The 17,120-nt window shown below is 38.5% G+C and overlaps 1 protein-coding gene across 1 annotated transcript; it reads left to right on the plus strand.

The window, feature by feature from the left end:
- Positions 1-746: 746 nt before the first annotated feature.
- Positions 747-3,775, plus strand: LOC128295407 (uncharacterized; the record flags this gene model as incomplete). Its single annotated transcript, XM_053030968.1, has 4 exons — positions 747-1,892; positions 2,138-2,735; positions 2,898-2,978; positions 3,408-3,775. Coding segments are annotated over exons 1-4 (2,193 nt in total), but the record flags the coding sequence as incomplete, so codon positions are not given.
- Between the last annotated feature and the right edge of the window lie 13,345 nt (positions 3,776-17,120).

Below are 17,120 nucleotides of genomic sequence, written 5' to 3' on the forward strand. Positions count from 1 at the left end.
ACCGAATACATCAATCACTTGTTACCCTTTTGAACCGACCACCTAGACCAAGGACTAAGCCTTAACGAATCTGCTTACGAAATCACGAGAAAAGGTTAAGAGAGGTAAAAGGCACGAGAGTTGTAAGTGCAATAGAGTGGAGGTAAAAGCCTAATTTCGAGTGTAAACACGAGTGTGAGAGAAACAACTTCTTTTCCTTTTCGAGATTGTGAGCTTTTGTGGTGAGGTTTACTTTAACAATGTTTTAATGTCACAAGAGTCGATCATAACGTGGAAGATCGTCCGCAAGACAACCCATTATAACGCCCCGACTTAAACATGCAAGCCTTATTACGAGAAATGGAGCGACTCCTAGATCAAGGCTCAATCCCATCAAGACCGTTTGTTCCAAGTTGAAGTGAATGGCCAACGTGAAAGAGCACTGAAGGGGTTAGACCAAGACGGAGAGACCAAATCGAACCGGGAAGACGAAGGGCCCAAGACGATGAAGCAAATGACCTTAGTGATCTTGAAAGTGAACAAGAGTCTAATGCTAGTGATCGACGAGGCAACACCGACAACGAGATCGAAGACGCGAAGATGATGATCTCAAGAACATTAAACTGACTATTCCACCGTTTCAAGGTAGATCGGATCCGGAGGCCTATCTTGAGTGGGAAAAAAAGATAGAGTTGGTGTTCGATTGTCACAATTACTCCGAGAATAAAAAGGTGAAACTAGCAGCAATAGAGTTTTCGGACTACGCCATGATTTGGTGGGAACAACTAACCACTAGTCGGAGGTGTAACGGTGAACGTCCTATCTCTACATGGACCGAAATGAAGGCGGTGATGAGGCGACGATTTATCCCTGCGTACTACCACCGGGAGTTGCACCAAAAACTCCAAAATCTCACACAAGGGTCCAAAAGTGTCGAGGATTACTACAAAGAGATGGAAATCGAGATGATTCGAGCGGATGTCCAAGAAGATCCTGAAGCAACGATGGCGCGATTCCTGGCTGGTCTAAATCGAGATATAGCAAACGTAGTGGAATTACAACACTACATTGAAGTGGTTGATATGGTCCATATGGCCATCAAGGTGGAAAGACAACTCAAGAGAAAAGGCCCAAGTCGAGGGTTTCCCACTTCCAACCCTTCAAGGTGGAGCCAAGGATCAAGTAAAGGACACGCTAATCCAGCGAGGGAAGGAGACCACAGTACCTCCAAAACCAACAAGCCCATCGCCGAAATGAACAAAGGCAAGGCACCCGAATCGTCATACAATCGAAATCGGGATATTAAGTGTTTTAAGTGTCTCGGAAGAGGCCACATAGCAAGCCAATGCCCAAATCGAAGGACCATGGTCTTGCGAGCCGATGGCGAGATCGAAACTGAGGATGAGGAGGAGAAAGAATCTGAATCAGCTTCTGAAGTCAAGGAGGACGTGGAACAACCCATGGAAGGAGAACTACTTGTTGTAAAACGAAGTCTAAGTCTCCAAGGCGCGGAGAATGATCTTCAACGAGAGAATATCTTCCACACTCGGTGCCAAGTCGGAGGCAAAGTCTGTAGCGTCATTATCGATGGAGGCAGCTGTACCAATGTAGCAAGTACCATGATGGTTGAAAGACTTGGTTTACCTACTACCAAGCATCCGAGCCCCTACAAACTACAATGGCTCAACGACGGAGGAGAGCTTAAGGTAACGAAGCAAGTACTTGTCTCATTCAACATCGGCAAGTATTCGGATGAAGTTCTTTGTGACGTCGTACCGATGCATGCGGGGCATTTGCTACTTGGCCGACCGTGGCAGTTTGATCGACGAGTTCAACACGACGGGTATACCAACCGGTATACATTCAAATTCATGGGAAAGAATGTGACGTTGGCGCCATTAACTCCCAAACAAGTGTATGAAGACCAAATCAAGCTAAAAGCTTCTATTGACCAAATGAGAGAAAAAGAAAAAGAAAGTTGTAAAAAAATAAAAGAAGAGAAAAATAAGAAAAAGAAAACAAAAGAGAGTGACAAAAAAATATCCAAGCAAAAGAAGAAAAAGAAAAGAAAATCGAGAAAATGAGTGTTTTTGCAAGAGTTAGTGATGTGAGGAAGGCTTTGGTGATGAATCGAATTGTTCTTGTACTCTTGTACAAGGAAGCATTAATTTCTACTAACGATTTACCCGATACCCTACCCCCTCCTATTTTGTCTTTGTTGCAGGATTTCCAAGACGTTTTTTCGGAAGAAACCCCGAGTGGTCTTCCACCACTTCGTGGAATTGAGCATCAAATTGATTTCATGCCAGGAGCGATTATTCCAAATCGACCTGCTTACCGAGCCAATCCGGAGGAGACCAAGGAGTTGCAAAGACAAGTCAATGAGCTGATGGAAAAAGGCTACATTCGCGAGAGCCTAAGTCCCTGTGCTGTTCCCGTATTATTGGTACCGAAAAAGGACGGAACATGGCGCATATGCGTGGATTGCCGAGCCGTTAACAAGATAACAATCAAATACCGTCATCCCATTCCTCGCTTAGATGACATGTTAGATGAGCTTAGTGGGGCCAAAGTGTTCTCAAAAATCGATTTGAAGAGTGGCTACCACCAAATTCGGATACGAGAAGGAGACAAATGGAAAACAGCATTCAAGACCAAGCACGGACTATACGAATGGCTGGTTATGCCTTTTGGCCTTACCAACGCTCCAAGTACGTTCATGAGACTAATGAACCATGTCTTAAGGCCTTTCATCGGTAAGTTTTGTGTGGTATATTTCGACGATATATTGATTTACAGCAAATCTATAGAAGAACATGTAAGTCATCTCAAATCTGTTTTAGAAGTTTTGCGGAAAGAGACCTTATATGCTAATTTAAAGAAATGTTCTTTTTGTTCTAACAAAACTATTTTTCTAGGATTTGTAGTTAGTGCGGATGGTCTTGAGGTAGACCAAGAGAAGATTAAGGCCATACGAGATTGGCCAAGGCCTCACGAGCGTTACATGCAAGTTCGAAGTTTCCATGGCCTAGCCTACCGAACGATTCGTTTGAATTTTAGCACAATTATTGCTCCACTTACGAGTGTTATTAAGAAAAATTCTTCTTTTATTTGGAGCGATGAACAAGAGAAATCATTTATAAAAATCAAAGATTGTCTCACTAACGCTCCTTTGCTTGCCCTTCCAGATTTCTCAAGACTTTTGAGATCGAGTGCGATGCTTGGGCATTGGAATCGGGTCGTGTTGACACAAGACGGACGTCCCGTGGCTTACTTTAGTGAAAAACTCAATGGAGCCGTACTCAACTATCCGGTGTATGATAAAGAGATGTACGCGCTCATACGAGCCCTTGAGACATGGCAACATTACTTGTGGCCTAAGGAATTCGTTATTCATTCCGGTCATGAAGCCTTGAAGCACATCAAAGGCCAACATAAGTTGAACCGATGCCACGCGAAGTGGGTTGAATACCTTGAGTCGTTTCCGTATGTCATCAAATATAAGAAAGGTAAAGATAATATTGTGGCTGATGCGCTTTCAAGAAGGTATACTCTGTTATCATATTTGGGTTCTAAGATTCTTGGTTTTACATTATTAAAAGATTCCTATGTAAACGATTCCGATTTTGGAGAGATATTTGTTTCTTGCGAGAAAGGTCCTTTTGAAAATTTTTATAGGTACGAGGGCTATCTTTTTCGAGAAGGTAAACTATGGATTCCTTGTGGATCTGTTCGAGACCTATTAGTGCATGAGGCGCATAGTGGCGGGCTTATGGGACACTTCGGAGTCAATAAGACACTAGCCACTCTCCATGAACATTTTTATTGGCCGCGGATGCGAAAAGATGTGGAGCAAGTTTGCGAAAGGTGTATAGCCTGCAAAAAGGCTAAATCAAAGGTTCAACCCCATGGCTTGTACACACCATTGCCCATTCCTGAAGCACCGTGGATTGACATCTCCATGGATTTTTTTCTCGGACTTCTGCGCACAAAAACGGGGAAGGATTCTATTTTTGTTGTTGTTGATAGATTTTCAAAAATGTCTCATTTTATTGCCTGTACTAAGACTAACGATGCCGTTCATGTTGCGAACTTGTTTTTTAGGGATATCGTTAGACTACATGGCATTCCTCATACGATCGTGTCGGACCGAGATGCAAAATTTTTAAGTCACTTTTGGAGGTCTTTGTGGGGTAAATTAGGGACCAAACTTCTGTTTTCGACCACCTGCCACCCCCAAACCGATGGCCAAACGGAAGTTGTTAATAGAGTTCTATCTACTTTGCTTGGGCCATTGTTGGAAGAATTTGAAGACGTGGGAGGACTGTCTACCCCATATTGAGTTTATATAATCGTTCGTCCATTCTGCGACTAAATTCTCCCCATTTGAAATTGTTTACGGTTTTAATCCCTTGACTCCTTTAGATCTATTGCCTTTACCTCTTGATCGGTTTGTCCATGTAGATGCAAAGAAAAAGGCAGATTTTGTCAAGGATTTACATAGCAAGGTGAGGGCCAATATCGAGGCTAAGATCGAGTCCTATAATGCGTAATGCGAACAAAGGCCAAAACGAGTAGTTTTGAACCCGGAGATTGGGTGTGGGTTCATATACGAAAAGAAAGGTTTCCGGCTCAGCAAAAGTCGAAGTTATTGCCGGGAGGAGATGGGCCGTTTCAAGTTTTGGAACGAATAAACAATAATTCTTATAAACTTGATCTCCCAGGTGAGTACAATGTTAGTGCTACCTTTAATGTAGCTGATCTCTCTTTCTATGATATAGGTGACGATTTGGGGGCAAATCACTTCGAAGAGAGGGGGAATGATACAACCACACCTCCCGAGTTGTCGGCTGCCAATGAAGATCCTTTTGAATTGCCTGTAGGATCGATCACCCGAGCTCGAGCAAAGAGATTCAAAGACTTAACAACAACCTTAGTTGATAGAGTTTGGGGTGAAACCGTTGCTGGACTTCTTGAAAGCTCTTGGACCAGCAAGCCAAGCAAACCATGCATACTCCTTCAAGCTCAAATCAGCTCAACTTCAACTTAACTTAGCTCAACGAGCTCATTTCAGCTCATTTCATTATTGCGTTTATTATGCTGGAATAAATCATTTAAGTTGCTGTTAGTTTTATTAGTTATTTGTTTTAATAATTAATTTGTCATAATCTGGACATGTTTTAATTATGTTCTAAATTAAGTACTTAATTAATTAGGACCAATTAAATATGTCTTAACTATTACAAAGATTAATTATGTCCAGCCTAATTTATGGTGTAAGATTTATTTGTCTATGTTGCGAATTTAATGTGTCTAAAAGGGATTTAATTTGCTGAATTAAATGTTGTAGGTACATTACCCTTGACGCAGCATAGGTGCATGGATGATTTAAAATTGGTGTGCTGATCTTTGGTGTTCCCTAAGTGACCATTCAGCCAAACCTTACAACTCTTCAAGAAGACGGATTGGCTGCCCAAGACAAATTAAGGCTGTTCACACCTACCCGATTATTCCTTTCACACCAAGGGCTGTTCAGTTTTGTTTGTTCACACATGTCCGGCTGTTCAAACCGGTTTGTTCACATTCTAAGACTATTGAAGTGCTCTAGACAGCTCCTTAATCACATGAACATTCGGCTGAATCAAGCAAAGATTAATTCCAAATTCAAGCATTTGGCGAACCTATTGATGGCATTTCAGCTCCCAAACAATTCATTCAATTTTCTATTGAATCAAGGAATCTAGAAGCTGCCCTTACCATTCTCCATGCACAAGAAACTTCAAGGAAGCTTCATCAAAATTCTGGAATTTTCGAAACCATTTAGTCGCCTCAAGAGCCTATTCGGCTATCCCTTGCATTCACTATAAATTGTGGCTAGTGTTACTTTAAAAAGAACTTTTTGGACTTTTGTTAATGTTATGCTGCCAAATTTGTTAGGCAAAAAAAAACTTTTCTCAAATTTCGTTCAAAGATTCGATTGGCTTCCTAGCGTTCTAGTGTGTCAGCCGTTGCTCTTTGTCGAAACCGAACTTATCACTACTCGTAGTGTGGCGTTCAAACATACCGAGGTTCCTATCTTGTTAGATAGTGGGTCGAGGTTTTTCCTTTACCAATTCCAAACCGAAATAAAAGAGCTTATAAACAATGGGTCGATACCAAATCGGTATTGGTTCTTGTTTGCACTTTTTGTTCAACCCCATTTCTCCATTTACCTAATTGAACCAATTCCTTCATCCATACCTATTCGGACCCCAAACCCGAATTTTCAAACTCTTCTTACCTATTCTAATCTGAACCCAAAACCAATACCCTTCTTTCCTTCATCTGACCTTTTCAATTAAACCTAACGTAACTTCTTGTTGACGATCGGGCACACTAATACGACTCGACTCTTCCGAGGTGGATCGTATCAGTTACCTTTAGCTCAATTCCATCATTAAGCCATTGTAGCTTGTATGGACTCGGATGAACACTTGTCGGCAAATCAAGTCTTTCAACTAGGAAGGGTACTCGCGACATTTGTTGATACGATCCGCCTCGGGGTGAGTCGAGTCGTATGTGAATTTGCCCGATCATCTATGAAGAAGTAGCATTCGATTTGTTCAAAAGGATGTTTTAACGTAAATAATGGCAGGAGCTATGTAAAAGGATTCAAAGATGGGTTTATGGATATGAAGTTTATGTAGTTGGGTTTATGGATATAAAGTTTTTGTAGGTTTGGTTATAATGAAACGAAAAGATGGAATGGAATGGAAATGAAAATGATCTCAAAAACAAACACGAACCAATATTAGAAAATATTGACCCAAATGTTTATAAGTTTTCAAGGTGGTCGGATGGAGAATATGAGAATCTTGACCCACTACTTAGCAAAGTAGGAACCTTGGCATGTTTGAACGCCACACTACGAGCAGTGATAAGTTTGATTTTCAACAAAGAAAATGGATGACACAACTAGAACACTAGGTAGCCAACAAATCTTTGAACGAAAACAAAGAAAAGTTTGCCTCACAAATTTGGCAGAATATCATTAACAAAAATATTCCAAAAAGTAGTCTCCTTCAAAAGGCTGGTTACATGAATTTATAGTGTCAAAAGGAAAGCTAGCTGAAAGGTCACTTTTAATGAAGCTAATAATGAGGCCTAATGAAAAGTCACAACTATAGAAATTCTATTCCAAGTAACTCCAGCCTTCAATATGATTTACTTCTTCAATTAAGTTGCTTTCAAAGTCTTTTGAAGTCTCCATGAGCAACCGAAAAGACACCAGCTTCTTTGATGGAGAATTAAATGCATGTAGTGATTACTCATGAAGCAAACGGTTATGGAAGATGAAACAAAGTTGCTGCCTAATTTAAAGAAGAATAATGCTCTCCTTTAATTGATAAAAACAACTTCTTAATGATATTTAAAGCCTCTTTGTAACAACCCTCTCTTTTGTAACTGAAATCTCTTGAAAAGTCACCTTATTGAATACATAACAGCCTTTAATAATAATAGATGGGAGCTAAAAAGTCACCTGCAATTAACACATGTAACCGTCACATTTATTCATTTATTAAGCTTAAAACAAATTAACAACTAACTTAAATAAATGAACTAACACTTATGCATCATTTATTCCAACAACTAGTTTAATTAAGAGAAGCATTATTAAATGAACTTAAATTGTGCATCAATAAATTATCCTAGGAACTAGATTATTTAAAGAAGCAACTATTAAATAAAGTTCAACAAAAACACTTATTAATTAAACTAAGATGAGTTGAATAAATGTCCAGCAACTCATTTATTAAACTAAGATGCTTAAATGCATGGTTTAAAATGCAAACTAAATGAACAAATGAGTTACTTAATGCAAGACTTAATTTAATGAAGTGACTTAAACTAACATCGGAGTCACATAATGTATGACTTTATTAAATGCAGAACACATAATGCATGTCATAATTAAAATATGTATTTAATAAATAAGACATAATTAAAGACTAAAGTAACTAAGATAAATCAAGTCTTTATTCCAACAACATAAATGAATTTAAAGGTCTCATTTTGCATTTGGGCCCCTCGAGTTTAGGCCAATCTCGATGTCGTCGAGATGTACCGAAACATGATGCGACCGGGATCGCATTCTTGAAGATGATTTGTCCTCAAATCGGGCCATTTTCTCAAAAAAAATTTCTCAGGATCAAAAATCAGCCCTCCCTCTTTAAAAGGGTACCACCTCACATTGTCACTTACAAAAGAATAAAACAAGTTAGTGATACAATGAAGGTTAAACCAGGAGGAACTTTCTGAAATTTTATTCATAGCTTGACACAAGAAAATATTATCATCATCATAAAGACAAGGAGTAATAAAATGATGAGTCAAGAATGAACAATTCCTTTTCGAAGTCTTGGTGCATACTTGAGCACTTGATAGATTGCCGAATTCAAAATACTTGACAAGTTTTACCTTTGCAAGTTGGATATCCAAATTTGGTAATAGAGCATGCATATAAATAAAACACTCATACATCACAAGTTTTATGTGCACAGCCTTGTTTAAACATGTGGTTTTTCTACAGATCAAAGAATGCACATCAACGACACAACCATTGTTAGTAATGTTCTCATCATTTTCAAACCATCCATTACTAATAATAAAAAAAACAATAAATCTCATCAAGGTACGAATGCGTTTCAGAAACCAAAACATCAACAATGTTTCCATCAACATTCAAAGGGGGTGGTTGAATCTTAAAAGATTCAGAAAACTCACCTTGTTTTCCCATATGAATGAATGAATGTGGATCGGTTTGAGCAGTACCTTTTTCAATCAACGTAAACCTCCTCTCTTCGGAAAGATAGTAAAGTCGTAGCTCTTTACTTGAAGTAACCTGAAATGTAGGAGAAATACAAGAACAACTCGCGTTTCTCAAAGTATCACCTTCACGAAAAGTAAAGGGGTTAGTGACACTGTAGATGTTCAACTTTAAGGGACATGCTGAATCAATGCCAGGATCAAAAATATGAGTTGGCCTTACCTTTTTAAAATGATACAAGAAATTTATGGATAGCCAAATAAAATGATCAAGGAACGATTTTATATTGTATTCATAATTTTTAAATTTTGCTCCCTTAGTCAAAAGCCAAGCATCAATCAAACAAAAATTGGTCGCACAAAATTTGGAATGCTTGAATTTTTCACATATCGAACCAAAATAGCAAATTCTAGGTTTAAACACATAAGTTTGTTCACTTGCTAGAAAATGCAACAAAGGTTTCATGCGTGTCATGATTTCAAACATGCTGATCCAAAAGAATTTGTGCATATACAAAAACAAATAATCCAAACTCCTTACATTCATCGAGATGATGGGCATAAATTTAAAGATTTTGCACAAGGCAGTAGTTGATTCACATAATCACCACAATCAAACAACTTAAATGTCTTTCGTGAAGAATAGTTACCATGTAAGATGATATTATGTGCTTGCCGATTTAATCGGACATCATCAACAAGTTTTACACCACAAAACAACTCAAGAGAACACTGCCTCATACTTCCTCTTAGAATGGACTTATCAACCACAAACAAAGAATAAAGGTTAATTAAATCAAAATAAGGGGATCTTTTATAAATTAAGCCATCGAAAATTTTACCGACAACTTTCAAACCTGTTTGCCGTGGCTCGATTTCTAAAGATTCCTTATCTTTGAATACTTGCGGTTGATTTTATCTTCAACCTTTCCTTTTCTCGATCATACAAAAGCATCTCTCATCGGAAAGTATTGAAGTTGAAGTTCGTCACTGATTGTTAGGAACACGAAAAGAAGAGGTAAGACGAGAAGAATTCATGATTGGTTAGTGGAAACAACACTCTCTTTTCTTGCCCTCTATCAACTTTTTCTTTCATTTCTTTTCTTCAAGAACAATTGTTTCTTCCACGCTTTCTTTTGCTCACTCTCTTTTCAACTTTACTTTCTTGCACACTCTTTTTCTTTTTCGCTTCTCTCGATTTCTTTTAGAATCCACTCGTTTTCTCTCATGATCATCTTTTGCCTCTCTTTTCTTTCACTCTCTTTTTGTTCTTTTTCTTTTTCAATAGCTTTTTCAATGACTTTCTCAATCTCTTTCAAGAATCTCTCATTTTCTCTCTTACTCGCCTCTTGCCTCTCTTTCATTTCTTTTCTCTCATTTTCTTTACAACTTGAAGATAATACAAGTGAATCAGCATGATAAGTATTTTGTTGAAAGATGTGAAATCATTTAGATAGAGTTCACGATCAATTCTTCGAGAATGAGTCTTCGTGGATGCATACAAAGAGTTACTTGGGCTCCCTCATTCGTTATCTCGAAAGACCTTAAACTCGAAGCTTTCTTTCTTTCTACTCGAACTTCTTGTCAAATAGGTATCACGATAGAAATCTCTTCTCGAGTAGTCATCAGATGTGTGTCTCCGTGATGTTCTTGACTCCTTTTTCTGACTTGGAACAATTTGCTTTCGTTGAACTCTTGCTCAATGGTCTAGCTTTTCTTGGACAAGCTTGATTTTTCGATCGAGCATGCACTCCATCTCTTTCAACAAATATTGAAATTCAAAGGCTGAAAACTCTTCTCGAGACATGATTAATAGATGAAAAGAAAAATGAATAAAACAAAACAGAAAATGAATACCTTACCACAAACCTCACTAGTCACTCACAATAAAATTTGAATGGCACTCACACTCGTGTTTGCACTAAAGATCGACTTTTTCAACACTCTAATGCTCTCACAACACTCGTGCCTTTTACCTCTCTTTACCTTTCTCGTGATTTCGTAAGCAGATTCGCCAAGGCTTAACCTTAGTCTAGGTGGTCGGTTTCAAATGAGTAATGATACGATCCGCCTCGGGGTGAGTCGAGTCGTATGTGAGTTTGCCTGATCGTCTACGAAGGAGTAGCATTCGATTTGTTCAAAAGGATGTTTTAACGTAAATAATGGCGAAAGCTATGTAAAAGGATTCAAAGATGGGTTTATAAATATGAAGTTTATGTAGATGGATTTATGGATATAAAGTTTTTGTAGGTTTGGTTATAATGAAATGAAAAAAATGGAATGGAATGGAAATGAAAATGATCTCAAAAACAAACACGAACCAATATTAGAAAATATTGACCCAAATGTTTATAAGTTTTCAAGGTGGTCGGATGGAGAATATGAGAACCTCGACCCACTACTTAGCAAAGTAGGAACCTTGGCATGTTTGAACGCCACACTACGAGTAGTGATAAGTTCGATTTTCAACAAAGAAAATGGATGACACAACTAGAACACTAGGTAGCCAATAAATCTTTGAACGAAAACAGAGAAAAGTTTGCCTCACAAATTTGGCAGAATATCATTAACAAAAATATTCCAAAAAGTAGTGTCCCTTCAAAAGGCTGGTTACATGAATTTATAGTGTCAAAAGGAAAGCTAGCTGAAAGGTCACTTTTAATAAAGCTAATAATGAGGCCTAATGAAAAGTCACAACTATAGAAATTCTATTCCAAGTAACTCCAGCCTTCAATGCGATTTACTTCTTCAATTAAGTTGCTTTCAAAGTCTTTTGAAGTCTCCATGAGCAACCGAAAAGACACCAGCTTCTTTGATGGAGAATTGAATGCATGTAGTGATTACTCATGAAGCAAACAGTTATGGAAGATGAAACAAAGTTGCTGCCTAATTTAAAGAAGAGTAATGCTCTCCTTTAATTGATAGAAACAACTTCTTAATGATATTTAAAGCCTCTTTGTAACAACCCTCTCTTTTGTAACTGAAATCTCTTGAAAAGTCACCTTATTGAATGCATAACAGCCTTTAATAATAATAGATGGGAGCTAAAAAGTCACCTGCAATTAACACATGTAACCGTCACATTTATTCATTTATTAAGCTTAAAACAAATTAACAACTAACTTAAATAAATGAACTAACACTTATGCATCATTTATTCCAGCAACAAGTTTAATTAAGAGAAGCATTATTAAATGAACTTAAATTCATGCATCAATAAATTATCCTAGGAACTAGATTATTTAAAGAAGCAACTATTAAATAAAGTTCAACAAAAACACTTATTAATTAAACTAAGATGAGTTGAATAAATGTCCAGCAACTCATTTATTAAACTAAGATGCTTAAATGCATGGTTTAAAATGCAAACTAAATGAACAAATGAGTTACTTAATGCAAGACTTAATTTAATGAAGCCGACTTAAACTAACATCGGAGTCACATAATGTATGACTTTATTAAATGCAGAACACATAATGCATGTCATAATTAAAATATGTATTTAATAAATAAGACATAATTAAAGACTAAAGTGACTATGATAAATCAAGTCTTTATTCCAACAGCATAAATGAATTTAAAGGTCTCATTTTGCATTTGGGCCCCTCGAGTTTAGGCCAATCTCGATGTCGTCGAGATGTACCAAAGCATGATGCGACTGGGATCGCATCAGGTAACAAGGGATGATGTGATTTACAATTGGGTAGGCTTACAAGAAAGAGAATAATTCGGGTATAGTGTGGTGAAAAGGTCAAGGATGGAAGTGGATGAGAGGGTAAAGGTTTCAGGATTGAAAAATGGAGAAGAAGTAAAATTATGTTCAAATTTTCAGATTTTGTTTTTTTTTCAGAATTTTTGTTTGAAATTTTTTCATTTTTTTTTCATTTTTTTTGAAACTTACTTGATGAGTCACAAACTATTCTTGGAGTAATTTTGAATGCTCGTACTCCTCGTTTTTGTAGCTCTGATACCAAATGATACGATCCTCCTCGGGGTGAGTCGAGTCGTATGTGAATTTGCCCGATCGTCTATGAAGTAGCGTTTGATTTGTTCAAAAGGATGTTTTAACGTAAATAATGGCAGGAGCTGATACAACCACCCCTCCTGAGTTGTCGGCTGCCAATGAAGATCCTCTCGAATTGCCCGTAGGACCGATCACCCGAGCTCGAGCAAAGAGATTCAAAGACGCAACAACAGCTTTAGTTGAGAGAGTTTGGGGTGAAACCGTTGCTTCTTGAAAGCTCTTGGACCAGCAAGCCAAGCAAACCATGCATACTCCTTCAAGCTCAAATCAGCTCAACTTCAACTCAACTTAGCTCAACGAGCTCGTTTCAGCTCATTTCATTATTGCATTTATTATGCTGGAATAAATCATTTAAGTTGCTGTTAGTTTTATTAGTTATTTGTTTTAATAATTAATTTGTCATAATCTGGACATGTTTTAATTATGTTCTAAATTAAGTACTTAATTAATTAAGACCAATTAAATATGTCTTAACTATTACAAAGATTAATTATGTCCAGCCTAATTTATGGTGCAAGATTTATTTGTCTATGTTGCCGAATTTAATGTGTCTAAAAGGGATTTAATTTGCTGAATTAAATGTTGTAGGTACATTACCCCTTGGACGGCATAGGTGTATGGATGACTTACAATTGGTGTGCTGCTCTTTGGTGTTCCCTAAGTGACCATTCAGCCAAACCTTACAACTCTTCAAGAAGACCGATTGGCTGCCCAAGACAAATTAAGGCTGTTCACACCCACCCGATTATTCCTTTCACACCAAGGGTTGTTCGGTTTTGTTTGTTCACACATGTGTGGCAGTTCAAATCGGTTTGTTCACATTCTAAGACTATTGAAGTACTCTAGATAGCTCCTTAATCACATGAACATTCGGCTGAATCAAGTAGCAGCATTAATTCCAAATTCAAGCATTTGGCCGAACCTATTGATGGCATTTCAGCTCCCAAACAATTCATTCAATTTTTCTATTGAATCAAGGCATCTAGAAGCTGCCCCTTGCCGTTCTCCATGCACAAGAAACTTCAAGGAAGCTTCATCAAAAATTCTGGAATTTTCAAAAACCATTTAGCTACCTCAAGAGCCTATTCGGCTATCCCTTGCATTCACTATAAATTGTGGCTTGTGTTACTTTGTAAAGAACTTTTGAAACTTTTGTTAATGTTATGCTGCCAAAATCGTGAGGCAAACTTTTCTTATATTTCGTTCAAAGATTCGTTTGGCGTTCCTAGCGTTCTAGTTGTGTCAACCGTGTTCTTTGTCGCATCGAACTTATCACTATTCGTAGTGTGGCATTCAACATACCGAGGTTCCTATCTTGTTAGATAGTGGGTCGAGGTTTCCTTACCAAACCTATAACCGAACTCAAAAGGCTAACTCAACGGGTCGATACCATTTCGGTAATTGGTTCTTGAAAGTCCCTTTAGTAGTTCAAACCCGTTCTTCCTTCTTTACCTAATCGAACCTAAACCGACCAATTTGTTCATACCATTTTTTATCCTTCCCTTTCGTTCTTACCATTCCATTCGTACCCCTCTTTCTACTCGACTATACCTACAACTCAACTAATCCTAACGTAACTTCTCGTAGATGATCGGGCAATCTTCATACGACTCGACTCTTCCCGAGACGGTTCGTATCATCTGGTATCAGAGCTACTTAAAATGAGAAGCTTAGACGTTCGAAGCGGAGCATTCCCGAGGTAGGTCGAGAAAAAAGAGTATAGAAAAAAATTTCAGATATCGAAGTTTTCTCATTTTGATTGGTTTGTTGCTGTTATTATAAAAGCAAAAATCTACACGCAGAAGAAAAAATCGTGTACAAAAGTGCTTCTATTGTATTTAGTTTGCTGATATAGTACAAAAAAAAAGTTATACAAGTTTGAAAAAAAAATTTCGAAAAAAAATCGAAAAAAAAGTGATTTATGCAATTCAATTGTTAGTTGATCGTCAAGCTTTGATTTGATATAGTTTCCGATCCATCTTCTATCCTACCCTTCCTAATAGGCCACACTTTTAACCCAATTCCCTATTCTTTCAGCCTACCCGAAAACCGAATACATCAATCACTTGTTACTCCTTTTGAACCGACCACCTAGACCAAGGACTAAGCCTTAACGAATCTGCTTACGAAATCACGAGAAAAGGTTAAGAGAGGTAAAAGGCACGAGAGTTGTAAGTGCAATAGAGTGGAGGTAAAAGCCTAATTTCGAGTGTAAACACGAGTGTGAGAGAAACAACTTCTTTTCCTTTTCGAGAGATTGTGAGGTTTTGTGGTGAGGTTTACTTTAACAACGTTTTAATGTCACAAGAGTCGATCACTGGCGTGGAAGATCATCCAAGCAAGACAACCCATTCGTAACGCCCCGACTTAAACATGCAAGCCTTATTACGAGAAATGGAGCGACTCCTAAATCAAGGCTCAATCCTATCAAGACCGTTTGTTCCAAGTTGAAGTGAATGGCCAATGTGAAAGAGCACCGAGGGGTTAGACCAAGACGGAGAGGCCAAATCGAACCGGGAAGACGAAGGGTCCAAGACGATGAAGCAAATGACCTTAGTGATCTTGAAAGTGAACAAGAGTCTAATGCTAGTGATCGACGTAGGCAACACCGACAACGAGATCGAAGACGCGAAGATGATGATCTCAAGAACATTAAACTGTCTATTCCACCGTTTCAAGGTAGATCGGATCCGGAGGCCTATCTTGAGTGGGAAAAAAAGATAGAGTTGGTGTTCGATTGTCACAATTACTTCGAGAATAAAAAGGTAAAACTAGCAGCAATAGAGTTTTCGAACTACGCCATGATTTGGTGGGAACAACTGACCACTAGTCGGAGGTGTAATGATGAACGTCCTATCTCTACATGGACCGAAATGAAGGCGGTGATGAGGCGACGATTTATCCCTGCATACTACCATCGGGAGTTGCACCAAAAACTCCAAAATCTCACGCAAGGGGTCCAAAAGTGTCGAGGATTACTACAAAGAGATGGAAATCGCGATGATTCGAGCGGATGTCCAAGAAGATCCTGAAGCAACGATGGCGCGATTCCTGGCTGGTCTAAATCGAGATATAGCAAACGTAGTGGAATTACAACACTACATTGAAGTGGTTGATATGGTCTATATGGCTATCAAGGTGGAAAGACAACTCAAGAGAAAAGGCCTAAGTCGAGGGTTTCCCACTTCCAACCCTTGAAAGTGGAGCCAAGGATCAAGTCAAGGACCTGCCAATCCTCGAGGGAAGGAGACCACGATACCTCCAAAAACCAACAAGCCCATCACCGAAATGAACAAAGGCAAGGCACCCGAATCGACATACAATCGAAATCGGGATATTAAGTGTTTTAAGTGTCTCAAAAGAGGCCACATAGCAAACCATTGCCCAAATCGAAGGACCATGGTATTGCGAGCCGATGGCGAGATTGAAACGGAGGATGAGGAGGAGAAAGAATCTGAATCGGCTTCCGAAGTTGAGGAGGACGTGGAACAACCCATGGAAGGAGAACTACTTGTTGTAAAACGAAGTCTAAGTCTCCAAGGCACGGAGAATAATCTACAACGAGAGAATATCTTCCACACTCGGTGCCAAGTCGGAGGCAAAGTCTGTAGCGTCATTATCGACGGAGGCAGCTGTACCAATGTAGCAAGTACCATGATGGTTGAAAGACTTGGTTTGCCTACTACCAAGCATCCGAACCCCTACAAACTTTAATGGCTCAATGACAGAGGAGAGCTTAAGGTAACGAAGCAAGTACTTGTCTCTTTCAACATCGGCAAGTATTCGGATGAAGTTCTTTGTGACGTCATACCGATGCATGCGGGGTATTTGCTACTTGGCCGACCGTGGCAGTTTGATAGACGAGTTCAACACGACGGGTATACCAACCGGTATACATTCAAATTCATGGGAAAGAATGTGACGTTGGCGCCATTGACTCCCAAACAAGTGTATGAAGACCAAATCAAGCTAAAAGCTTCTATTGAGCAAATGAGAGAAAAAGAAAAAGAAAGTTGTAAAAAAATAAAAGAAGAGAAAAATAAGAAAAAGAAAACAAAAGAGAGTGACAAGAAAAATATCCAAGAAAAGGAAGAAAAAGAAAAGAAAATCGAGAAAATGAGTGTTTTTGCAAGAGTTAGTGATGTGAGGAAGACTTTGGTGATGAATCGAACTGTTCTTGTACTTTTGTATAAGGAAGCATTAATTTCTACTAACGATTTACCCGATACCCTACCCCCTCCTATTTTGTCTTTGTTGCAGGATTTCCAAGACGTTTTTTTGGAAGAAACCCCAAGTGGTCTTCCACCACTTC

Source organism: Gossypium arboreum, chromosome 7, assembly GCF_025698485.1.
Source record: "Gossypium arboreum isolate Shixiya-1 chromosome 7, ASM2569848v2, whole genome shotgun sequence".
Classification (NCBI taxonomy): Eukaryota; Viridiplantae; Streptophyta; class Magnoliopsida; order Malvales; family Malvaceae; genus Gossypium; species Gossypium arboreum.